General features: G+C 49.2%; 1 protein-coding gene across 2 annotated transcripts in view; it reads left to right on the top strand.

The window, feature by feature from the left end:
• Nucleotides 1-1,015: 1,015 nt before the first annotated feature.
• MIER2 (MIER family member 2) overlaps nucleotides 1,016-24,686 on the top strand; it is a 29,385-nt gene continuing 5,714 nt past the window's right edge. For both annotated transcript variants that reach the window (XM_079771083.1, XM_079771084.1), the window contains exons 1-12: nucleotides 1,016-1,045; nucleotides 8,771-8,861; nucleotides 10,151-10,293; nucleotides 14,722-14,847; nucleotides 15,470-15,593; nucleotides 16,106-16,197; nucleotides 16,643-16,712; nucleotides 21,167-21,318; nucleotides 21,915-21,996; nucleotides 22,078-22,172; nucleotides 24,282-24,406; nucleotides 24,525-24,652. In XM_079771083.1, the coding sequence (XP_079627209.1) occupies nucleotides 1,037-1,045; nucleotides 8,771-8,861; nucleotides 10,151-10,293; nucleotides 14,722-14,847; nucleotides 15,470-15,593; nucleotides 16,106-16,197; nucleotides 16,643-16,712; nucleotides 21,167-21,318; nucleotides 21,915-21,996; nucleotides 22,078-22,172; nucleotides 24,282-24,406; nucleotides 24,525-24,652 (1,237 nt within the window). In that variant the 5' untranslated portion in view covers nucleotides 1,016-1,036. The remainder of the gene's footprint in view (nucleotides 1,046-8,770; nucleotides 8,862-10,150; nucleotides 10,294-14,721; nucleotides 14,848-15,469; nucleotides 15,594-16,105; nucleotides 16,198-16,642; nucleotides 16,713-21,166; nucleotides 21,319-21,914; nucleotides 21,997-22,077; nucleotides 22,173-24,281; nucleotides 24,407-24,524; nucleotides 24,653-24,686) is intronic.

Consider the following 24,686-nt stretch of genomic DNA (forward strand, 5'->3'; position numbering starts at 1 on the left):
CCCAGCAGCGTTCTGCTGGCAAAAAGCTGGGAAACCAATGGGGCTCTTGAGTCCCCCATCGTCCCAATTCCATTCTTCCCAGTCTCAGTAGGAACTACCAACCACTCATTTGTGCAACTTCATGCCCTTTCCACCCGCATTCCATCAGGGATTTGTGGGGTGCACCTTCCCAGCTCTCTCCACTTCTCTGCTCCCGGCCACCACTTGAGTCCTGCTGGACGTCTCTGCCTACTCACTGCCTCCGTCCCCCCAACTTCCTCTCTCGCTCTCCATAAACCTTCTGCCCGATGCTCACAGCACTGAAATTTAAAATGTAGCGAACCCAGGACTGTCCTGTTCAAACTCTCCCCCAGCGCCTACCACAGGTTCCGAACGTGCAAACGGTCCATAATGAATTCAGAGCCAAAGGCTGGCCCTGGGTTTGAGTCCACCTCTCTACCCTCACCGTCAGCACTCCCGCTCCTCGGTATAGGGGGGGGGGGGGGGGGTGTCGGGTCGCAGTGCCCGTTAAAACTCGCCCTACGGTGCATCTCGCAAGCTCCCCAGTCGGTTCTTTGGAACACTGGATGGATCATCACTGATGAAAAACTGAAGAAAGTTCCAGAACCACGCTACCGACTTCAGTCCTGGCACCACCACGTATGCATCGGGTGCCCCATCATTCTAGGCCTCAGTTTCCTCACCTGTAGCACCAGGGTACTTACAGTATTTAGCGAAGCTATTGGAAGGAGGAAATGCGACCAAAGCTCCCTACACAGGTGCTGTTATCAAGAATCAATGTTTTTATTAATAGCATCCTCCACGTCCCAAGCCCAGGCCGAGGCAGAGACCCCAAACCCTGGCTTCGCGAGCCCGCCCCGCCCCCGCACACATACCGCGCAACCCCGTCCGCGCACCTACTACGCCCCGCCCGCGCCCCGCCCTCACAGGCCACGCCCTCACTAGGCCCCGCCTTCCAAGGCGCCGCAGCCAATGAGCCCGCGGCTCCGTATCCGGGGATCCCGGTGCGGCCACCGCCTCCCGCGCACACACGGCCATGGCGGAGGTGAGTGAGCGGGCCGGGGGAGCCGGCCCCCCACCTCCGCGCGCCCGCGCTCCCCGCCGCCGGACCTCAGCCACGTCGGGGCCCTGGGCGCGGACACTCGCCCCTCCCCCGGCTCCGAGGATGCTAGGCGTCACCCAGGACGCTGCGTCCATTGGGACCCGAGGGGCGCGGGGCTCCGTCGATAGCCGCCCCCGGCCCTTGCCCCCCTCCTTCCCCGGCTGCCACATCGCGGGCTGCAGTGCGCATGTGCAGGAGCAGTGGCGCTGGCGGGGGCTGCGGAGTGGGGAGGGGGTTGAGGAGGGGGCGCCAGCCGGGGGCGTTGGAGGTGCGCCGGGGTTTCCCCTCCCTCCTCTGGCCCGGCGTTGCGCGTGCCGTCCCTCCCCTGCCTTGACCAACTTTGCAGAGCACTCTCTGGTCGCGCGGTCGCGCGCCACGCTCTCCCCGCCCAGACCCTGCTTGGGACCCAGCGCCGCATCCCGCTCTCGAGCCCCCAGGTGCGGGGCGCCGCTGATTCGCCCTCCCGCCAGATGCCGGGCGGGATTCGAACTCGGCTCGGGGAGGGAGGTGGGATGCATAGGTTTCTTCAGGGCGGGTAGAGTTAGACCAGCCTTTACTGGGGACTCGAAGTTACTTCTAGGAGCCCCTTCTCTCGGTCCGGGAAAGCAGGCCCAAGACCCTTACCCCAAATCCTCGAGGCCTGGTATATTTTGGAATTCCGAGTTTTTCCGATTTATGGATCTATCTGTGGAGTTTGGAACTGTGATGCTTGACCAAACTCACCTAGGCCGTCTGGGATAAAGAGCGACACCGAAGAGCCTCTTGTCAGGTCAAAGCAGGGACGAACAACTTTCACTTTTGGGGTTTCTTGACTTTGGAATATTGAGTAAGACAGTGTAGACCTGCTCTCGCCTTCTAGGACACTAGTGAGGATGAAATGAGGTAATGCACCTGCTAGGGGCTCAGTAAATGGGACTTTTAGTGCACGATGATTCCTTCTGGGGACGCAGAAGTTAAGGCCCCTGCCAAACAGGTCCACAGACTCTGCAAGTGGTCCTCACCGAATGGGTGGGGGGTGCCACTGAGGCCAACAGGGAGGAAGGTACTCACCCAGTGAGGTGCAGCAGTTTTGTGGGATATTCGGCCTGGTCATGGCACCACGTTGAGTGTTTGTCTTAGCAGAACATGGGCAGGTGTTGTGGAGGGCAGGGCTGGCCATTCTTTCCCACCAGGGACTTTCTCAGGGGCAGCAACAGGCTCTGCATTTGTGCCAAAGAGGGTGTGGGCAATTGGGTGCAAGGCTAGACCTCTCCAGCCAGTTCTGGCCTTGTGCTGGGTGCCTGAATCCAAAGGGGTCTTAGAGAGTTAATCCTCCTTTCTTCAGGGGCATTTAGGGAAACAGGCCTCATGGGGGCAGTGGCTGGCCTTACGGGTTGGAGGGAGGCGGGGTGAATGTGTGTGTGTGTGCTCTTGGCTCAGGGGCATGGGTGGTGGTCTTCCTGGGCACCAGGTGTCATTTGGGTAGCAGTCTTGGCCTGGAAGATAGCTGTGTGTCGTGGATGGAAGGACCAGATTCCCCAGCCAGCCTGCCTTCATTGCTGCTGGGTTGGGCTGTTGACTTTGCCTTGCTCAATGCTGAAGCTCTGGAACCCCCACAGCAGCCAGTTGCCCTGGGTGCTCCTGTTACCCCTGTTGACAGTTTGGGGTGGTGCCCTTTTGAGTGAATTTGAGTTGGTTTCCTTGGAGGAAGCCTACATGTGGGGTCCCCTATACGCCTGGCTTTGTGGGAGGCCCTCCCTGAGGGCCTGGCTGTGAGTAGAAACCCAACAGTGATGGTCCTAAAGGGCCTTGGAGGCTGCTGGTCAATAAAGGAACAAGTGTGCAAATGTCAGATATGATGAGCCATGGCCAGCCTCTGCCTAGGAGCCTTGTGGCTCTGGAGCCTCTTATTCTTTTGTGATTTGGGGCGGGTTACTGAACGTCTCAGCCACAATTTCCTAATCTCTGAAATGGGAAGAGCCAAGAGCAAGAGGTTGCATGAGGTCTGGCCACAGGGGCTTGCACAGAGAAGCTGAACCTCATAAAATCACTGATAACCAGCTGTCTAACCGATGAAAATGGTGATGTGTTCCCTAGCAGTGAGCACTTGATCAGGATTAACTGCTTTTTGTCATCTCCAAAGTAGCCATCAGTACCCTATCAGCACTGTGAGAGGAGAGGCGGTGCTTGAGAGTAGACAGGGTGCTTCATACTGCTTTCCTCATACCTAAGTACATGGTCATTTTCTTGTGCTTAACGCCCCCCCCCCCCCCATGGCTTTCGTTATCCTTTGGATGCAGTGCATCCCCTTCCTGGGGTCCCCGCCTGGTGGTGTGGTCCCCACAGATCTCTGTCACCCACGCCGACCCCCTGGCTCCTTCCGTTTTCTTGTGTACTCTGCACCCTGGAGGGACTCAGCTACCACGATGCTGTTCCAGTGCTCCACAGGCCCTGCCTAGAGATGCCCTCAGAGGCTTTCCCTGACCCCAGTTGTGCAGGCCCCCACCCTGCTTTCTCCTTTAATACTGTGCATATCCACTTGTTTGTATCTGTGTCACCAACTAGACTAGTAACTCATGTGGGTGGAGATGTGCAGAACCTGTTTCTGATTGACCTCCATGCACCCAGTGCCTACTGCCTCTCCTGGCCCAGAGGACGCACTCCGTAAACGCTGGTCTAATGGAGCAATGCAGTGCTGCCAATGGGACCGACCACCTTTGCTGGTGTGGGTGAAGGATGTTTCATTTAACTATTGCTGTGAAATGAGTCACCTGGAAACTCAGTTTTTCTTTTTTAAAATATATTTTATTGATTTTTTACAGAGAGGAAGGGAGAGGGATAGAGAATTAGAAACATTGATGAGAGAGAAACATCGATCAGCTGCCTCCTGCACATTCCCCACTGGGGATGTGCCCGCAACCAAGGTACATGCCCTTGACCGGAATCGAACCTGGGACCCTTGAGTCCGCAGGCCGACACTCTATCCACTGAGCCAAATCGGCCAGGGTGAAACTCAGTTTTTTCTAAAAATCATTTTATTATTATGTTTCATAGTTCTGAGGGTTGACTGGGCTCAGCTAGGCAGTTTTCATTTGGAGTTAGTCATGTGGTTGGAGTCAGGCGATGGCTGGGGCTGGAAGGAAAGCTTTCCTACTTGTGGCCTGTGTGGCTTGGGCTTCCTCACAGCATGGCAGCTGGGTTCCAACAGTGACTGTCTCAGAAGGTACCAGGTGGAATCTGAGTTGCATTTTACCGCCTAACCTAAAAAGTCACATAGCACCCCTCCCACCAAGGTCACAGGCCCACCCCTGTGGACAGCGAGGGGCTGCAGAACCCCACCTCTTGAAGGGAGGCCAGCATATTAGCATGACATGGGAAGAGCGTGTGGGGTGCACACCAGCTTGGAGAGTTGGATCTGCCACACTGTCACGGGGGGGTTAAACCTGGAGGGGCTAAGTAGCAGTTAGATGCACACCTGGAAGAAGGGCTGTTCTGAGCCTGAGGAGTCAAGGCTGTCCCCCTCCAGACAGGCAGTCTTCCTGCTGATTAGCTTGTACCTCCTTTGTACCTCCTTCGTGCACAAAAGACCTGGCCTGGACACCAGGTTATGCGGCCCCCTCTTGTTTGGGACTAAGTCTCTGGAATGCTGTCTTTCTTCCTTCTCTCCCCCTTCCCCCCCCACCCCCCGTTTTTTACCCAGAATGCCCTTAGCCAGCTACCCATCCTCTTTCTTTTCCATCTTGGCAAAAGGAGCAGTGACTGCTGGAATTGTGATGGTTGTGAACAGGGGAAGTGCAGCCCGTGGAATCCCACCATTGAGGGTGGGCTTGCACTGGAAGTCAGGGTAGGGAGAGAGAAGAAAGTTTGGAAATTCTTTCTAAAGTTTTTTTCTAAATTTTAAAACTTTATTTTAGTAAATATTCTAATCTTTTTCCTTTTTCCCTTTTTTTGCAAACTGCTTTATTGATGTATGATTCACCTGTTTTAATGTGTACAATCCAGTGAGTTGTGCAACTATCATTAATTGATTTTAAAACATTTTCATTACCCCAAAAGAAACTTGTATTCCTTGGTTGTCACTCCCCGTCCTCCTCCCCCGTCCCTGGCACCCATGAACCCACTCTCTGTCTCTGTGGATGCCTCTGCTGGACATTTCACATAAATGGAATAACATACTTTGTGGCCTTCTGTGTCTGGCTTCTCTCCCTGACCATCATGTGTTCAAGGCCCATATGTGGTAGCAAGTGTCAGGGCCTCGTTCCTTTTCATGGCTGAGTAATATTTCATTGTTTTGTTTGCTATTTCTGTTCATCAGCAGATGGACGTTAGGGTTCTTTCCACCTTTGGCTATTGTGAGAATATATGCAGGTTTCAGGGTAGATGTACAGTTTTCTTTTCTCTTGGATATCACAGGGGAGGAGCCTAACTTTGTCCCTTTACTCTCCTAGGTTCTCCTTGGGGTTCCTGTGATTTTTTAAAATCATTAAAAATTTTTTTTTCTTTATTGATTAAGGTATTACATATGTGTCCTTATCGCCCCATTGCTCCCCCCCCACCCCCCCACTCATGCCCTCACCCCTCTGTTTTTCTGTGTCCATTGGTTAGGCTTATATGCATGCATACAAGTCCTTTGGTTGATCTCGGGGTTCCTGTGATTTAAACTGACGAAAGGCAGCCTAACTAACAAGAGTGAAACAAGTAGTGCCCGTCACATGGGAGAACCGAGGTGACGAGTAACTGGGGTGGTGAGGATTTGGACTTCAGTAGCATCTGAACAAAAGAGCAGTAAATCTTAGAGGAGTGACGACAAAGGAAAAGGACTGAGTTCCTAAGGGCATCAAGTTGTGGGAAGGTAAACATGGGGGAACTATTGGAAATTCAGGCGCGTTAGTAAGGTCTGTGTGTGCAGGTTCTCTCTTGATGCCATCTTGTCCCAGTGATAAGGGGGCTCTCTTCATGGTTTTGGGGGGCACCCTCACAGGAGTTTATGTTCTGCTTTCAGCTCATCCTGTGTCTGGTTTTCTCAGTTGTCTTCTGCTTGAAATAATCCTTATGCCAGAGTGGTGTATTTTGGGGTGGCATACTCTGAACCCCTAGGAGTGAAATTGCTGGTTAACACTGTAGTAACTTTTGGAGGAACTGTTGACTGTTTCCCAAAGTGGCTGCTCCATTTTACATTCCCTCCTGGATGGTCTGCATTCTTCCTGACACAACTTGTTCTGTCTTTTTAGTCATAGTTATTCTGTGGTTATGAAGTGGTATCTTACTGTGTTTTTTATTTGATTTCCCCTGATGTTGAATATTTTTTCACATGCTTATTGGCTGGCCATTTGTGCATCTCTGGAGAAATTTCTTTTCAGACCCTTAACCCATTTTAAAATAGGTTATCTTGTTATTAATGCATTGTAAGAATTCTTTATATATTCTAGATGCAAGTCCTTTTCAGCTATATGATTTGCAAGTATCTTTTCCCATTCTGTGAGTTGTCTTTTCACTTTCTTGATAATGTCCTTTGAAGCACAAAAGTCTTTTATTTTTATGAAGTCCAGTTTATCAATTTTTCTTTTGTTGCTTGTGCTTTTGGTGTCTTATCTCAGAAACCATTGCCTAGTCCAATGTAACAAAGATTTATCCCTATGTTTCCTTCTAAGAGTTTGATAGCTTTAGCTCTCATATTTAAGGTCTTTGACCTATTTTGAGTTAATTTTTGTATATGGTGTAAGATAGGTGTTCAATTCTGTTCTTTTTCATGTGAATATCCTAGTTGTCCTAGCATCATTGTTGAAAAGGCTGTTCATTCCCCATTGAATTGTTTTGTCACCTTTGTAAAAATTCAATTGATTGTAAATATGTGGGTTTATTTTTGGGTTCTCATTTTTATTCTTTTGATTTAAATGCCCATCCTTATGCCAGTACCACATTGTTCTGATTGCTGTAGCTTTGTAGTAATTTTGAAAACAGGAGTGTTCTCTTTCAAGATTGTTTTGGCTACTCTGGGCCCCTTGAGTTTGCATACTATTTTTGGAATCTGTTTGGCAGTAGACATGTAAAAGCCAGATGAGATTCTGATAGGCACCGCATTGAATCTGTAGATCAGCTGGGGAATATTGACATCTTAACCGTATTAAGTCTTCCGAGCCATGAATATAGGTTGTCTTTCCACTTACTTAGCTCTTTAATTTCTTTCAACATGTTTTGCACATTTTAGATTATAAGTTTCTAACTTCTTTGGCTAAATTTATTACTAAGTATTTTATTCTTGTCGAGGCTGTTGTAAATGGAATTGTTTCCTTAATTTTCTTTTTGGCTTGTTAATTGTTAATATATGAAAATAAAATTTATTTTTATATGTTGGTCTTGTAATTTGCTACCTTGCTGAACTTATTTATTATTAGTTCAGATAAGTTTTTAGTGGATTCTGTAGTACCTTCTATGCAAGATTATTTTGTCTGCAAAAAGAAATAGCTTTACTTTTTCCTTTCCATTTTGGATTCCTTCTATTCCATTTTCTTGCCCTGACTAGAACCTCCAGTGCTACTTTGAACAGACATGGTGTAGGCGGGCATTCCTGTTTTGTGCCTTTCACCACTAAGGGGTGTTATTGGACTTCCTCAGGGGGTTCTTTATGAGTAGTTTCCATTCTTTTCCTAGTTTGTTGACCTTTTAAAAAAATTTGAGGTTTTTATTATACCACAAAATATACCCATTTAAAATGTGGAATTCGGTGGTTTATAATATTCTCATAAAGTTTTAAAACTGTCACCTCTATCTAGTTCTAGGACATTTTCATCACCCCAAAAGGATGCCCAACCCCATCAGTAGTCATCCAACCCCCTCTCCAGTCCCGGGCAACCATGAGTCCACTTTCTGTCTCTGGGTTTGCCTGTTCTGGACATTTCACATAAATGGAATCACATACTGTGTGGCCTTTTGTGTTTTCAAGGTTTATCCATCTATCAGTGTTTCACTTCTTTTCATGGCTGAGTCATATTCCAGTGTGTGTATAGACAGCATCTTGTTTATCCATTCATCTGCTGTAGGACTTTTGGGTTGCTTTTTCTTTTGGCCTTTGTGAATCATGCTAATGTGTGAACATGCGTGTTTAGTATGGATGTATGTTTTCAGTCCTCTTGGGTATGTACCTGGGAGTGGAATTAAATGCTGGGTCATTTGATAACTCTATGCTTACTTTTAGAGGAATTTCTAGGTGTCCCAAGAGTGGCTATTTTGCCTTTTGAATGCTGGGACCCTTGTGTAATGGGCCACGTGTCAGGCATGGCTGTCAGTGAATGCCTGTTGCGTGTGTGCAATAGGACTGTGTGTGAGCCTAGGTTACCTGGTTCTTGTGTCCTGGGTGGGTGATAACCACTCTTAGGCACTGGCTGTCAGGCTCCTCACAGTCCCCTGTGGGTGCTGTTTTCCCACTTGGAGATGAGGGCATTGAAGTTCTGATGTTCAGAGCTGCTGTATAAGCCTACTTCAGTGCATCCTCGTGTGCTTGACTTAGGAGCAGGGGAGTAACTTCTAGCAGCTGCATGCCCAGTTCCATTATCAGTGTTCCCTCCTCAGCTCTTGGAAGCAGCTCGCATGCGTTATCCCACAGAGTCTAGATGAGGCCACTCAGAGAGCCAGGCTTGCTTTCGGTGGGTTCTAGGCTGGTTGAACTAACCTGTTTCTCTTCCTTTGCAGGCCTCCTCGCTGGAGAGGCAGAGCCCTCAAGTGGTCTCCTGCCTTACTCACAGTTTGTGCCCCAGGGAGCCCGGATTACCGACAACAGCAGGTGCCTCCTTTGCCCCTACCTTCCTCCTGCCCGGGGCTGTCAGGGCCACTGTCATTGTAAGAGACAGAACCTTGCTCAGCCTGGCAAGACAGAGGCATTGTGCAGACGGAGTCCAGGGACAGGGGTACAGACAGAGTGGCCAGGACTCTGTTTCCCATTCTATATTGGGGGCCAGGCTACCCAGGGGAGGATCAGAGTGCCTGTGTCAAGGCTGAAGGAAAACAGAAGGGCTGAGGGAGGTAGAATGGGTGCTGAGTGGGCACCATCCTTGGGTGCCCTGCACCTTCCCTGAGCTAGCTATTTGCCCCCACCCGCCTGGCCCCTATACTACTGCTGTTGTGTGCTTTGGACTCACTTGGAGGACCAGCCTTGGCCTTCATGGCTCCATGACTTGGGTTGATTGAGACTTCGTTATTTTGTTTGTAAAATTCAACTTACTGAAGACCAATCATGGAGAGATAGCAGTGGACACATCTTGGCTCTTTTGGGAAAACTCAAAATCTGGTAACATCTACCACCCATTGGGCCGTGCATGGGACACTGCTGTGGTGAAGAGGGAGAAGAAGGGACTGGCATTTGTTGGGCCTATTGCATGCTGTTCATTGGCATTCTCCCTGTACTGTGTCTGCAATGACTCCCAGAAGTGGGTGTATAGCATCACCCTTGTGTTTTCTGAGCTGAAGGCCTTGCCCAAGCCATGCAGGCACCAGGAACCAGGTGTGGAGCCAGCTTTGTTGGGTCCCTGTGCTCTATTCATGCTGACTCATTTGGAGCTTGTCTCTTCCTTGTTCACTTGTTCTCTCCCCAGACCCTCGCAAGCATCTGTGGTCAGGAAAACACATCCCTAAAATGCCTAGAATTTGTGTGCAGTTAGCCAGATGTGCTCTTGTCAGAAGTCCTTCTGTTGGGAGTTCCCACATTGTAGACTGACATTGCTGACTACATGCATGTACACACACAGCCTCACATATGCACACAGCCTCATAATGCACACAAAAGTAAATGTACTTGTGCACACACATCCACACACATTCAGATGAACACATGTCATGCATGTAGGTATACACATGCATGCATACATGCATGCATGCATACCGCCTCATGTGCACATGGCCCCACCACAAGCACACATGCAGGCACATGTGCCCACACACATGTGCATGTGTATAAATGCACATGTACAGCCTAACACAGCTGCATTGATGCACATGTATGCACATACATGCCTTTCATATATGCATGGAGATGGATGGGGTGAGGAGCTGATGCAGGTGGTGTCCCCTCTGTAGGTGTGTCAATGGGCTCTGCAGACCAGCAGTTCAACCTCGCAGAGATCCTGTCGCAGAACTACGGCATCCGGGAGGAGTGTGAAGGGACCACAAGACGCCCAGCACAGCCTGAGGAGGAGCTGGACAAGGACTTCATTTCCCAGGTACTTGGCTCAGCTGAGCCCTGTACCCCATGTGGGTGGAGCCCTGCTGGGCAAACTCCACAGTTTCTTTTGGCTGAATTGGTCTGCATGCTGCTCAGATCCTGCAATGACAAGTTCTACTTGCACATCTGTTTGCAAAGCTCCAGGCCCTGTGCTAGAAGCTGAGGTCACAAGGGACAGGCCAGCTTGTCTTGCCTTCAAGGGGCTCTAGGGTTATAGAGTAGTGGGGTAGCTGGACATTAAACCTATCATTCTCAAACTTTTTGACCTCAGAACTCCACATCCTCTTAAAAGTTATTGAGGATCTCAAGCAGCTTTGATGATGCAGTAAGCCCATTGTTAATAGAAATAACAGATTTTTATGAAAATGAAAAAATAACTGTTTTCCAAAACAAAAATAAAATTTAGGAAGAGTGGAATAGTTTTACATTTTTGTAAATCTCTGAATGTAGGAACAGTGTAAGAGAATCCAGCTGCTGTCCTGGGAGATGTGTCTGTTGTGATGTGTTGTTCTGGTTGAAGTGTGAATCTGACCTCATGCAGATGATCATGAAAAAAGGGTGGAGATTTTAACAACCTTTTAGATAGTTATGGTTATTTTTTGATGCTGGACCAAAATTCAGTAACTAGTCATTTTGTAAAGGGCGATTGCAAAGTAGATTCTGTAGCCATATCTAGATGATGTTCGTTTTGTCTTTTAGTTGTAGTTTTGAAATTGTTGTGCGAGGCAGCAGTTTAGGTGTTTACCTATGCCACCATCTTGGTTTCTCCCCTGTAGCCATATCTAGTGAGCTTCCTGTACTTGGTTATGTCACAATCCAATAATCTTGAACTTGGTGTGGATCTTAACCCAGGTGTGACCTTGTCATCTCTGCACTGGTGACATGTTTGTAAAACCCTGGTTTTCTAACAAGTAGATCTTCCACATGTTGACAGTTTACAATATAAAATCTAAAAACACACATTTGTTAATACCAGAGACCTGCGGGCTTAAACACCAGACATTTATTTTCTCACAGTTCTGGAGGCCAGAAGTCCCAGATCAAGGTCTTACAGGACTGTTTGTGGGGAGGCCCCTTCCTGGTGTGCAGACACTGCGTTCTTACCAGGTCCTCACATGGAGGGGAGAGAGTTTTCCTATCAGATCAGAAGTCAGGGCCCCACACTCATGATCCCATTTAACTTTAAGTATTCCCATAAAGGCCCATCTCTAAATATAGTCAGTCAGGTTGGGGATTAGGCACCCAACATATGAATTTGGGGTGGGGAAACACAAACATTTAGTCCATAACAGTACCTACACTGATTTTATGAGACGTCTTTAAGTACTGGGTTTTTTTTTTAAGGACTAACTATCGGGCATTTGTTTAGCTTGGTGTCATGGATCACTTGGTGCCAATTTGCTCTTATAACCAAAACAAGTGTCTTCTCTTCAAAAAAGAAAAATTTTTTTTTTAAAGTTTTACATGAATTTAAAATTTCTCAGAACTTTCACACCTAAATCAGCTATTTATTAGCTAAATACCTAGGTCTAGATTTTCTTAAAAACTAAGTTAAAAGCAGAAACCCTTTCATTTCGTATTACCTATTACCAGAGGCTGTGGGAATTATCAAGTTCACATTGTCAGATCTATGTTTTCCAAAATTGGAATTTTTTGCTTAAAAGCTCATTTTACTCTCACAGCAATCACAGCAGTCATTTCTTTGGAAGTAGCTTCCCACTTAGTTTGTGTCTGAGATGATGTCTGCCTGGTACCAGCTGACAGACTGTTGTTGTCTGCCCGCCATTTTTTTTTGTTAATCCTAACCCGAGGATATTTTTCCATTGATTTTTTTAGAGAAAGTGCAAGGGAGGGAGGGAGGAAGGGAAAGAGAGAGACAGATAGAGAAAAACATTGATGTGAGAGAGACATCAATTGATTGCCTCCTGCATGTGGCCCAACCGGGACCGGGACCGGGGATTGAACCTGCAACCCAGGTACATGCCCTTGATCAGGAATCAAACCTGTGACCCTTCGGTGCTCTGACCAACGCTCTAACCACTGAACTACAGGATATTTGTAATTGAAACTAGCATCTTTTTAAAACTGAGTGGGTGGCGGTAAGGAACATGCATTGGCAACTCACACACTTTATGCTCCTGCCTTCACTGCAGGACGCTGTCCAGGAACCATTGACTGCTGCATCAGCGCAAGTGATGGAAGTAATGGCACCATAGTGTTGTGAAGATCCCAGGGAACCTGGGCATCTTTGGGCCACTGTGTGAACCCCTCCAACCAATGCATAATTAGAAACTGTGATGGGCAAAATGATCCTTCGTCATATAAGCACTTGGTTTAGAGGAAGGGCTGGGAGGAAGCCGGGTGGTCTTCCACAGCAATGGAAGTACCAGCACAAGAGCAGGGCAGAAGTTCACTTCAGAAAGAATGAGAAGGAATGCTCAGGAGGTTGGAGGCTGACAGTGACCCCTGGGTCAGGACAGAGTGTGGTCAGAAGGAGTAGAGGTTTACAGGAGGGTGAGAAACCGATTTGAAAGCAATACTGGAGAGGAAGGTAGTAATAGTTTTTCTTTCTTTCTCTCTAATAATTAAATGTCTTATTTCCGGCCCTAGCTGGTTTGGCTCAGTGGATAGAGCATCAGCCTGCGGACCGAAGGCTCCCCGGTTTGATTCCAGTCAAGGGCACATACTTCGGCTGCAGGCTCCTCCCCTGCCCAGGCCCTGGTCAGGGCTTGTTCAGGAGGCAACCAATTGATGTGTTTCTCTCATATCAATGTTTCTTTCTGTCTTTCCCTCTCTCTTCCACTCTCTTAAAATCAATGGAAAAATATCCTTGGGTGAGGATTAAAAAAACAAAAATCCTATCTAATAAAGAGGGAATATGCTAATTGACTGCCCTGCCCTCAAAGATGGCGGTACCCACAGCCAATAAGGAGGGAATATGCTAATTGTCCCGCCCTCAAAGATTGTAACGCCCACAGCCAATAAGGAGGCAATATGCTAATTGACTACCCCACCCTCAAAGATGGCGGCGCCCACAGCCAATAAGGAGGCGGTATGCTAATTGCCCTGCCCTCAAAGATGAAGGCGCCCACAGCCACAAGATGGTGGTGCCCAGTCCCCCTCCCCGGGGCAGCAGGCATGCAGCAAGGCTGGGCCTGCTTCTAGGCGGGCCCGGCTGTTCCATGCACCTGCCTCCGGAGTCCCCCAGTCCCCTCAGCCCCCCAGCCGCCCAGGGCCGGCCCGAAGTGCAGGCAAGCCTCAGATGGCGGCTGCCCAGCCGCCCATGGCTGCCCGAGGCTCAGGTAACCAGGGCTCGCCGAGGCTTGCGCTGCTGGCAGTAGCAGCAGCAGAGGTGTGATGGGGGCGTCGCCTTCCCCTGAGCACCAGGTTGTCTCCTGCCCCTGAGGGCTCCTGGACTGTGAGAGGGGGCAGGCCAGGCTGAGGGACCACCCCCTCCAGTGCATGAATTTTCATACACCGGGCCTCTAGTAAATAAATAAATGTCTTATTTCCCTTTTATTCTATCGGATGAGCTCGAAGTATCAAAACAGTGTGAGTATGCCTTGGCTGATGAGCTCAGTGGTTAGAATGCCAGCCCATGGACCAAAGGGTCGCAGGTTCAATTCCTGGTCATGTACCTGAGTTGTAGGTTTGATCCCCGGCCCCAGTTGGGGCATGTGTAGAGGCAACCAGTCGTGTCTCTCTCTCATCACTGTCTCTCCCCACCTCCCTCTCTTTCCTTCCCTCTCTTCCACTCTCTTTGAAAAAGCAATGAAAAATATATTCTTAGCTGAGGATTTAAAAAAAAGAAAACAGTGTGAGTAGTTCTGGTGTTCCCAATCTTGCCTTCCTGTTCTGACTGTGCTGGGGTTGTTCTGGCTGTGCATTGTTGCACAGTGAGGGCTGACAGCATCTCTGTCATACTGATTGGGCATCTATCTCTTTACTTAGTGTACTGAGTGCTTTATAAAATCAGGGGCATGTTGGATTTTACCAGATGCATTTTCCACATTTGTCCAGACATTTATATGTCGTTGCCCTCCTGATTTATTGATGTCATGAGTTCTGATAGATTTCCAGATACCATGCCATCCTTGCCTTCCTGGAATCAAATCTGAACGCTTTTGAGCAGGGAAGCGTTTCTGGGCAGTGCAGTGTGGACTGAAGCCAGTCCTGGCTCCACCCTTTAAGGCTAGTGACCTGGAGCACATACCTGACATCTCTGGGCTCTGGTGTCTTATCTGTGCTATCCTGGGGTTGTAAGGGAGTCCTTGGGTAAAGGACTGGACCTGGGGTTCTGGCTGGGGTGAGTTTCCAGAATGTGACAAATTGGCCCTGGTTGTGGTGGCTGACGGGGCTCAGACAGGAGGAGGGGAAGCAGAACGCCTAGAACAGCCCCTCCTGACAGAGCCCTCTTCCCCCTCAGAGCAGTGACATGCCCCTTGACGAGCTGCTTGCCCTCTATGGCTATGAGACATCAGACCCCATCTCGGAGCGGGAGAGTGAGGGCAGCGATGCCACAGCCACCCTCCCAGACATGACCCTGGACAAGGTGAGTGGGGTCTCTCCCTGGAACTCGTGGGAAGATTTAGGGAGGGCAGGCATGAAGGCCTCAGAAAAGCAGAAGTGCGAGGCCTCGATTACTTCTTAGAGGGGACTCTCTTGCTCCCCAGAGTCATAGCTGATGCGTTCAGGGTTAGAGTGGCCACAGAGAAGGAGCTGGGATGAAAAGACTGACCACTGGCCAAAAGCGGGGCAGAGTGGAGACTGGGCTGGAGAAACGCAGCTGGGAAGGAAGAGAATGAGTGAGGTCCTGAGTCCAGTCCTGACAGGTCAGGGGTGGTGCCAGGAGGAGGGCTTTATTACCAAAGTTGAAAACCAAATGCACAAGGAGAGAGCAGTGGCTGGGGGCTCTAACCGTCCCAAGCCAGGCATAGGTGATATCCCTTTCTAGACTGCAGGGTGTGGGCTCAGGGACCACAAGCATCCATGCTGGCACCCTGACTGCCCTGCCCTGGCCCCTAGTCTCATCTGCAAAGTGGGAAGAGCAGCCCCACGTGAGCCCTTGCTGTTCCCAGGGGGAGGGCCATCAAATTAGTGTCACTGTTGTTATTAGTGTTATCTGAAGATTGTTAAAACAAACTGCAAAAATGTTCTTTACTTTTTGTTAAAAGGAACAAATAGCGAAGGATTTGCTTTCAGGGGAAGAAGAGGAAGAGACACAGTCCTCGGCCGATGATCTCACCCCATCTGTTACCTCCCACGAGGCTTCTGACCTTTTCCCTAGCCAGAGTGGACGTAGGTGTCCTGCCTGCTCCTCCGCTTGGGCTGGGTTGAGCAAGGCTCTAGTGATGCAGATGGGGGGCCCTGGGCTACTCGGGGCAAATAACTTAGACTCGGATGGATGGTGCCTCTGGGGTGCCCTGTTTTCTATCTGAGCCTCTCTGGGGTTTTCGTCTCCCTGGCCAGTGAGCTGAGACTGGCTGGCTTTAGTTTACAGGAGGAGGGAATATGTTGATTCCTATAGCTTTTGGAACCAAAAGGCCTGTCAGATGCGGGGGCAGTGTCCCAGCAGCATGAGGTGTTGGGGGCTCACAGCTGGCAGGTAGCAAATCCCCACACCTTTGCCCATTGGGCACCTGTCATCTGGCCAGGTCTTGGGACATGCCTCTTCTCAGGAGTGGCATGGTGTGGGGGACAAGTGGATGGAGCGTGGGGTGGAGGCTGCAGCAGTGAAGACCTGGGGATCCACTAGCTGGGGAGCTACCCAGTGCCACAGATGTGTCTCACCTGCATCCCCTTTCCCAAAGCCCGCTTCCTGACTGGCACAGAAAAAGAGCTAGGCTCTTCCACCTCGTCTGACACTGAGGAGGACCCTCTTCCTGCCAACAAATGTAAGAAGGTATGTGGCCCTGACCCTGCAGTACCTTCAGCGTGGGTCTCTGCTTGGTCCTGGGGCGGAGACAAATGCACAGCCTCTGAGAAGTGGGCTGCTTTTGGACTTGATCGTGGTGTTGGGACCTTGAGCCCGTGCTGCTGTGGCATTGGCTGGCCCGGGGATGTGGCCCCAAGGTCCTGTCCTGAGTGCTCTGAGCTGGGCATCAGGACACCTGGGTCCTCGGGTCTCATCCCCTTGACACATGACTGGCTATACTGAACAGATGGATAAGTAGATGGAGACAAATGGTCACTCACACCCCCACACACACCCAGGTCTCTGCCTCCCATTCTCAGACCATAGGACTTGGCATCTGTGGAAAGATTGCACAGACCAACACAGCCCTGGGCTCTGAAAAGTGGCTGGGCCTCCCACCTGCCCTGACTTTCCTGGGCCTTTGCCTTTGCAGGAGATTATGGTTGGGCCTCAGTTCCAAGCCGACCTCAGCAACCTGCACTTGAACCGACATGGTGAGAAGAGTAAGTGGGGCCTGGATCATGGTGGGGACAGGGAAAAGAAGATGAAAACCCCACTCCAGTCAAGAAGGAACTTGCTGCACATCCAGTCAGACCTAGTTCCCAAATCTTCTGAGGGCCTCAGGCTGGCTCAGGTGCCTGCCTTGTGCCAGCTATGGGTAGCAGGTTTGCAGAGTGCTCAGTGGGCAGGAGGAAGTAAGGGAGACTTGCCTCCTGCCCAGGGCTTTGCACTTTTCCTCTGGGCACCCATGCTCTTCCCCACTTATCCCATAGGCCTCTCCTTTACCTTGTCTGTGTCCTGTCTCAGTATCCTCCAGAAACCAGTGTCCCTCTGTCCTGCTTTGTCTTTCAGGGTACTCCCTAACCTGGACTTGATATTTGTATGTCTGTCTGTAGAGGCTTTTGTTCTTTAAGGTAGGAATTGTTGCCTCCATTTACAGGTGAAGAAAACAGGATGTGAAGTCATTTACCTATTGAGTCTTGTTTTTCTTGCCCCAGGCTCGGGGCTGGCACTCTTTTCTCAGGAGGCTTTTCCCAGATGATTCCGCACCCAGGATTGGGGGTGGGGTTGGGGGTAGGGGGTAAGGTGGGACAGACAAGGGAGACAGAGACCCTTAGTAAAGAGTATGGCCTCCCAGGGCAGAGGCTGGGACATGGGTGTGATGGGATGTGCTTGCTTTGTTGTAGGCAGTTTGGGCAAAGGATTAGATCCATGTGTGTGGCATGTGCATCTTGTGTGTCATGTTCCCTGTATTGTTGCATGTTCATGTAAGTTTGTAAATTAGCTTGTCTGTTGCCGTGACACTGCCTGTCATTTTATTTTGTGTTTGTCCTTGGTAGGCTTTGGGGTCAGGTATGCTGGGAAGTGCCTTTTACTAACATCACGGAGAATTTGTGTGAGATTGTTACTATTTCTTCTTTATATGTTTGGAAGAATTCCTCAGTGAAGCTGTCTGGGCCTGGGTTTTACTTTAGTTTCATGTTTGTGGAAGAAGATTTTTAGTTACAAATTCAGTATATTTAATAATATAGAGTTTCTGTTTGTTTTGATATGTTGCATTTTTGAGGCATTTATCCCACTAGTAAGTTAACTTTATTGTAAAAAATATCACAATATCCTATCTTCTTAATGTCTGTAGGATCTATAGTGATGTCCCCTTTTTGAGTCCTGATATTGGTAATTTGCATTTTCTCCTTTTCAGTCCCTTTTGATCAGACTTATTAGGAGTTTGTTACTTTTATTGCCCTTTATCGGGATTTTTCTCTGTTGTCTGATGGCTACTTAATTCATTTTTATTTTTATCTGTATTTCTTTCCTCATAGTTTATTTCATTTTAGTTTGTTATTCTGTAGTTCACATTGTGATAACTTCTCCCACTCAGGGGTGTTTTAGAAGCATTCTGTTTAATTTCCAAACATTGGGGAATTCCTAGTTATCCTACTGTTACTGATTTCTAGTTGAAGTCCAGTGAACATACTCTGTGATTTCAGTCCTTTGAAACGAGTTGAGCCTTGTTTTATGGCCAGTATTTAGTCTATTTTGTAAATGCTGCTTTCTGTGTTTTTATATTTGAAGTGTATTTTCTGTGTATGGCATATTTTTGGATCTAATTATTTTTTTATCCAGTGTGATTCTCTTTTGCCTTTTAATACAGAATATGTAGTCCAGTTACATTTTGGACTATTTTCATGCAATTGTGAAAATAGTTGGGATAAGTTACCATCTTCTATGTGTTTTTTCCTTATTCATCTGTTTCCCCCCCCCCTTTATTTTTTCTTGTTTTCTTTTTGATTAGTCAAGTAGTTTTATTCTATTTTTTCTTCTTCTTTGATATGATAAGTTTTAATTTTTATATTACCTTTTCAGTGGTTATCCTACCGTATGCCACAAGAATTTTTAAAACATCAATACTTGGCTATTTAGTTGGGGGCACTGACCTCATTTCCCTTAGATTGTCAAATAAAAAAATGGCAACAGCCAACACAAATAATAGCTGTCGGGTGTGAATAAGTCAAAATTATACAGTATACTTTATTTTAGTCACATTGGCAAAACATATATTTTTGGTATGCTGCAGAATTTTAGCAATTAGTTTATGTGTGCCATGAGATGAAAAAGGCTGAAAATTGCTGCTTTAGATAAGTGCATTCTAATCACCTCATCTGTCTGCCCATTGTGCTACTGCTGCTTCTGCAGGAACTGCATGTGCCACAGTGACAACATTGTGGTTTTCATGCCAGATATTCCTTATGCTTTTTTACAACCGCCGGGATAGTACTGTTCACTCCCTCCAGCTTCCATTTGCGATAATTTCCTCCTACCTAAAGAACTGGCTGTTTAATATTTATTGTGATGTTGATGAATTCTTTCAGCTTTTGTTTTTCTGGAAAGTCTTAATCTTGATTTCACATTTTAAAAAATATGTTTTTATTGATTTTAAAGAGAAAGGAAGGGAGAGGGATATAGTGATAGAAACATCGATGAGAGAGAACCATCAATTGGCTGCTTCCTGCACGCCCCCTACTGGGGATAGAGCCCACAAGTTGGGCATGTACTCTGACTGGGAATCGAACCAGTGACCTCTTGGTTCATGGATCAGTGCTCAACCACTGAGCCACACTGGTGGGCTCATTTCACTTTAAAAAAAAATTTTTTTTTATTGTTTTTTTTACAGAGAGGAAGGGAGAGGGATAGAGAGTTAGAAACATTGATGAGAGAAACATCAATCAGGTGCCTCCTGCACACCCCCCACTGGGGATGTGCCCGCAACCAAGGTACATGCCCTTGACCTGAATCGATCCCGGGACCCTTGAGTCCGCAGGCCGAGGCTCCATCCACTGAGCCAAACCGGTTAGGGCTCATTTCACTTTTGAAGAGTATTGTTATGGGTCTAGTTTTCTAGATTTGCCAGCTTTTTCTTCTCACATGTGAACCATTTCGTTCCATTGTCTTTGGTATCTGTTGTTTCTGTGTAAAAGTCAGATGCCTGTCTTACTGTTTGTGTTAGAAATCTTGTTCATTATTTCCTTGTAGGTTGATTACATTTTTCTTTTGCCTTCTAGCATTTTTACCAGATGAGCCCAGATGTGGTTTTCTTTGGCTTTGTCCCGACTTTTTGTGATCTGGCGTTTGGTGTCATGCATCAGTTTTGGAGAATTCTTGGCCATTGTCTCTTCAGATTTTCTTCTGTTCCATTTTTTGTCCATTTCTTCCATGACTCAGTTATACATATGACTGTCTTCTTCATCCCCTAACTATGTTCTCTTTAAATTCAGTTTAATTCCTTCTCTTTAATTTTTATTAAATTCTTTTCGATTTAATTGATCATGTCTTCTGCTATATCCAAGCTGCTATTAGAGCTGTTCAGTGAGTTCATAAACTCACAGGTTGTATTTTCTAGTCCTGGAAAGTCCATGTAATTCTTTAAAGTCCTGTCTGCTAACTGATTTCCAGCCATTTGTGGATTAACTTCTGTTCCACAGATTTTCTCTCACATTCACATGCTGGGCAGGTGGAGGGCTCAGGTTGCAGGATGATGCTTTTTTTTTTTTCCAGAGAGTGGCCTGTGGTCCTCTTGGACCAACCACCCTGGTCCAGGCTGGGACTTGCATCAGTATGGAGGGGCTCTTGCATTGGGAGAGGTCACTGCTTCTGTAGTTCTGAGGAGTTGTTGGTTCCCAGTCAATTTCCCAACCAGAGACATTCCAACACAGGAGCCATTTTTCTTAGTGTGTTTTTCACTTTCTGGCTACTGAACTGGGCTGTTTGGTTTGTGGTCCCTGTGACTCTTCCCTAGTTAAGAGGTGCTGGCTCTGGGGTCTTTCTAGGCTGAGCCCTGAGATCTCCCTTCTGTCTCTTCCCCATTGGGTCCTTCCCCAGCTAGAGGTTGCCAACCACTGCCTGCATGGGGCAGGACTCCCCTTCCCTGGGCAAAGTACACTCATATGTGGCTTGTAGGATGCGGTGGTTAGAGTGGTTGTTGCCTAACCAAGACCACTGGGACCCAGGTTCTCACTGCCATTGAGTCCAGGCTCTTCACTCAGCTTCCTTGGGACTCTGTTGTTCAAGACTTGCAAACTGTGTAAATGGCTTTACCCTCCTGAACCCATTACCTACAACTCCCTCCCCTAAGGCCATGCTCAGAAGTCCCCCTTTCCTCAACCCAGACTACTTGCTGCCTCCTCCAGGAGGCTGCCTTGGATTTCCCAGCTGGGAAGCACCCACTTGGCCTCCCACAGCTTCCACCTTTTGTTGTTACCCTGACCACCTCTGGCCTAGAGGGGTGTGTAAGGGACGGGCCCAGGTCACAAGAACCGGACATACGAATTAGCAGTTGTCCTTTGGCGGTGCTGTGACAGCCAACCTGGTGGATGCTTGTGGAGAGGGAGTGTGCACTTTTCGAGGTGTGGGTATGGACTTTGTGCCCACTGCTGACCCTGGCACTCCCTCTAAACAGTTTATGAGAATGAAGACCAGCTGTTGTGGGACCCCAACATCCTCCCTGAGAGGGAGGTGGAGGAGTTCCTGTACCGGGCAGTCAAGCGGAGATGGCATGAGACGACCGGGTCTCAGCTCCCAGAGGGAGAAATGGTGAAAGATAGTGAGCAGGTAGGCAGCATGCTGGATGGTGTGAACACCCCCATATCCTTGTCCCAATGGTGGTGTAATGGCCCCCGCATGCTTCCACCTTGATGGTGAGGTAAATGTGCTCTGATAGCCCCACCCCAATAGTGGTGTGAATGCCCTCATTATCCCTACCCTAATGGTGTGAACACCCTGGATATCCCTGCCCTGATGATAATGTATATATATGCCTCAAACATCCCTGCCCTGATGGGGTAAATGCCCCCAGTATATCCATCTTGATTGTCATTTGAACACCCCCATATCACTTCCCTGATGGTGTTGTAAACACTCCCCATATCCACAGCTTATGGTGGGGTGAACACCCCCATAACACCTACTGGATGATGAATTAAATGCCCCCCAATATCCCTGTCCAAATGGTGTGTGCACCCCTATATGCCTTCCCTGATGGTGGTATGATTGCCCCTATTTCCCCTCTCCGATGGTAGGGTAAACACCCCCAATATCCTCACCCTGAAGGTGGTGTGAATGCCCCCATATGCCTGCCCCAATGGTGGGGTAAACGCTCCTGCTATTGCTGCTGGTGAGCAGGTGGGAAGAGGCTTTCACTCCCCCAGGCGCTGTATGAGCTGGTGAAATGCAGTTTCAATGTGGAGGAGGCTCTGCGGAGACTGCGGTTTAATGTGAAGGTGATTCGAGGTGAGCACCCTGCCTGCCCACCCCACCCTTACTAGCTCTCCTGGTCTGGGCACTGCTGACACTGCCTCCTCCTGGTTGTAGATGGGCTCTGTGCTTGGAGTGAGGAGGAATGTAGGAACTTTGAGCATGGCTTCCGAGTGCACGGGAAAAACTTCCACCTAATCCAGGCCAACAAGGTGAGGACACAGCCCATCCTGCTCCCATTGGGCTGCACCATAGCCTCCTTGGGGCTGGAAAGAACCTAGGAGCCTGGGCTCATGGCACCCTACACCCTACAGTACGAGATTGTGACTCCCCTTACCAGGCTCTTGAGGCTCCTCTGAGCTGAGGGCTAAAGCCCTGGTTTCCGCCTCTCACGCCTACGTGCCTGTTATCATATTATTCTAGTCTCCTCTGTCAAACCACTTCCTTCCCCCAAAGAAGGCTCCAATATGGGAAATGAACATGGTGGCATCTCAGTCTCAGAGAGTTCCACCACCGGTGCCCAGAGCCTATGCTGCAGTGCGGACTCCCAGCCTGGACCCCACTCTCAGCCTCTAGCCATGGGGAACAAGGGTCTCTTAGTTCGATCGAACCAAAGGAATAGGTCTCTCCTGCCACCTGTGACAAATGCTCATGACCAGAGGGGCTGCTGAGTACCAAGGCCCTGCCCTGCCCTCCCCTGGACCTGAGTCCACCTGCTTTTCTTAGACCTGAGTCTACTTTCCTTCCCCTGGACCTGAGTCCCCATGTCCTTCCTAGACTTAGGTCCCTCCCCCTGGATTCTGGCAGGATATGCTCCTATGACTCTGTCTCAGAGTCTGAATTTCCCTTTGTCTCGCCATGGCTCTCTCTCCTCACCCCGTCTCCTAGTGGTTTTTTGCCCTTCTAGGGAAGCAGCCCTGGCCCCTTCCTGCTATTCATGGTGACACAGCTTGTGGAGAAGCAGGGCCTGGCTGAAACCTAGCTCACATTCGGGGCCTCTGTCCTCTCTTGGGAGGTTGGAGTAAGTGAGACATCTGTGCTGGGCCACTATAGGAACAGGAGGATGCTCAGCTGACCTGCCCAGTGCCGTTTCAGGTGGCACTAGATCCTCTAGGCCAGTGGTCGGCAAACTCATTAGTCAGCAGAGCCAAATATCAACAGTACAACGATTGAAATTTCTTTTGAGAGCCAAATTTTTTAAACTTAAACTTCTAACGCCACTTCTTCAAAATAGACTCGCCCAGGCCGTGGTATTTTGTGGAAGAGCCACACTCAAGGGGCCAAAGAGCCGCATGTGGCTTGTGAGCCGCAGTTTGCCGACCACAGCTCTAGGCAGATCAGCTCCTGGTGGCCTGATGCAGTGCGCTGTTCCCTGCATTCCCACTGCAGTCGAGGCTTCTGTGAGCAAAACTTCACATGCGTTACCTTCCACATGCCTGCCCATGATTACCACACACATTTTAAGTTTGCACCTACCCTGGCCCCATGGAGGCTGTGACGCTCTCACTATCAGCCAGACCTCTGATGCAGAAGGGTGTCATTGGGAAGAGGGGACAGCTCGTGTGTGTCCTGCCTGCCCCCCTGGTTCCCAGGCTTCCCTGGGCTCTATTGTCTGTCCCTCATCCTGGGGACCAGCAGGTTTCTCAAATGTACCTGTAACAGCTCTGGCCTTGCTGTGGGGCTCATCCAAAGTGAAGATGCCCCAAGAGGTTTTGCCAGGTGGCATCCAGCTCCATGCTGCACTGTCCCTTATCTTTCTAGGGTGCTGTGTATGTGACCTGAGTCTGGGGTTCATGAAGCCCCAATGTGTCCTTTAATGGCATTTCATGTGCTCATAGACAGCTCTCCCTTGGGATGTTAGTGATGTTCCATGGAAAAAGCAGGTTTGGCCAGGTTTCATGTCCTCTCTGGGTGGGGTCTCTGTCCCTGGTGTCTGCACAAGGGCTCATTATTCCCCCTCTGCTGGGCCTGCGATGAGCAGGGGATGAGGTGGACACTTTAGTCCTTGGGAGCTTGGCGAGGTCTGGAGAAAGGGAAGTGGACACTGGACACATGGACCCAGAGTGAAGAAGAATGGAGTCCCCTGTCAGCAGGTAGTGGTGCTCTCTGAGATTGAGGTGCCATGTTCAGGGCAAAAGGATGAGCCCCGGACATGGGGGTGGCCTGTGAGCCTTAGATGGGGGCTGGAGGTGGGTGCAGAGGACACTGGGGGTGTAGGCAGGGTCTTTGAGAGCGCTGGTTGCTGTAACCTGTTCCCGCTGCCCTGGGAAGTGGAGGGAGCTGGGAGTGTGGGGCCCAGATGACACCACACTGTCCCTCAGGTGCGTACAAGGTCTGTGGGCGAGTGTGTGGAATACTACTACCTGTGGAAGAAGTCTGAGCGCTATGACTACTTCTCCCAGCAGACGCGGCTGGGCCGGAGGAAGTACGGCCCGTCAGGAACCACGTATGTGTGGCGGGCTTCCAGCAGGACCTGGGGTCGGGACGACCGGGAGTCCTAGGGAGCACCTTCCGCCTGAGGCAGCTGTCTCTCTGCAGCCCCCCATGGTGCCATCTTTCCACAGGGATACAGACCAGGACCTAGATGGCAGTGACCCCGATGGCCTCGCCCGTCCCCGCTCCTCACCGCCCCTGCCCCCTGCCGCTGATGGCCTAAGCCTTGAGCAGGACCCTCTGGCACGGATGCATATAGGTAAGAATATGGGGAGGGCCCCTACCTTTGGGGG

This window comes from Cnephaeus nilssonii (assembly GCF_951640355.1).
Source record: "Cnephaeus nilssonii genome assembly, chromosome: 5".
In the NCBI taxonomy this organism is placed as follows: domain Eukaryota; kingdom Metazoa; phylum Chordata; class Mammalia; order Chiroptera; family Vespertilionidae; genus Cnephaeus; species Cnephaeus nilssonii.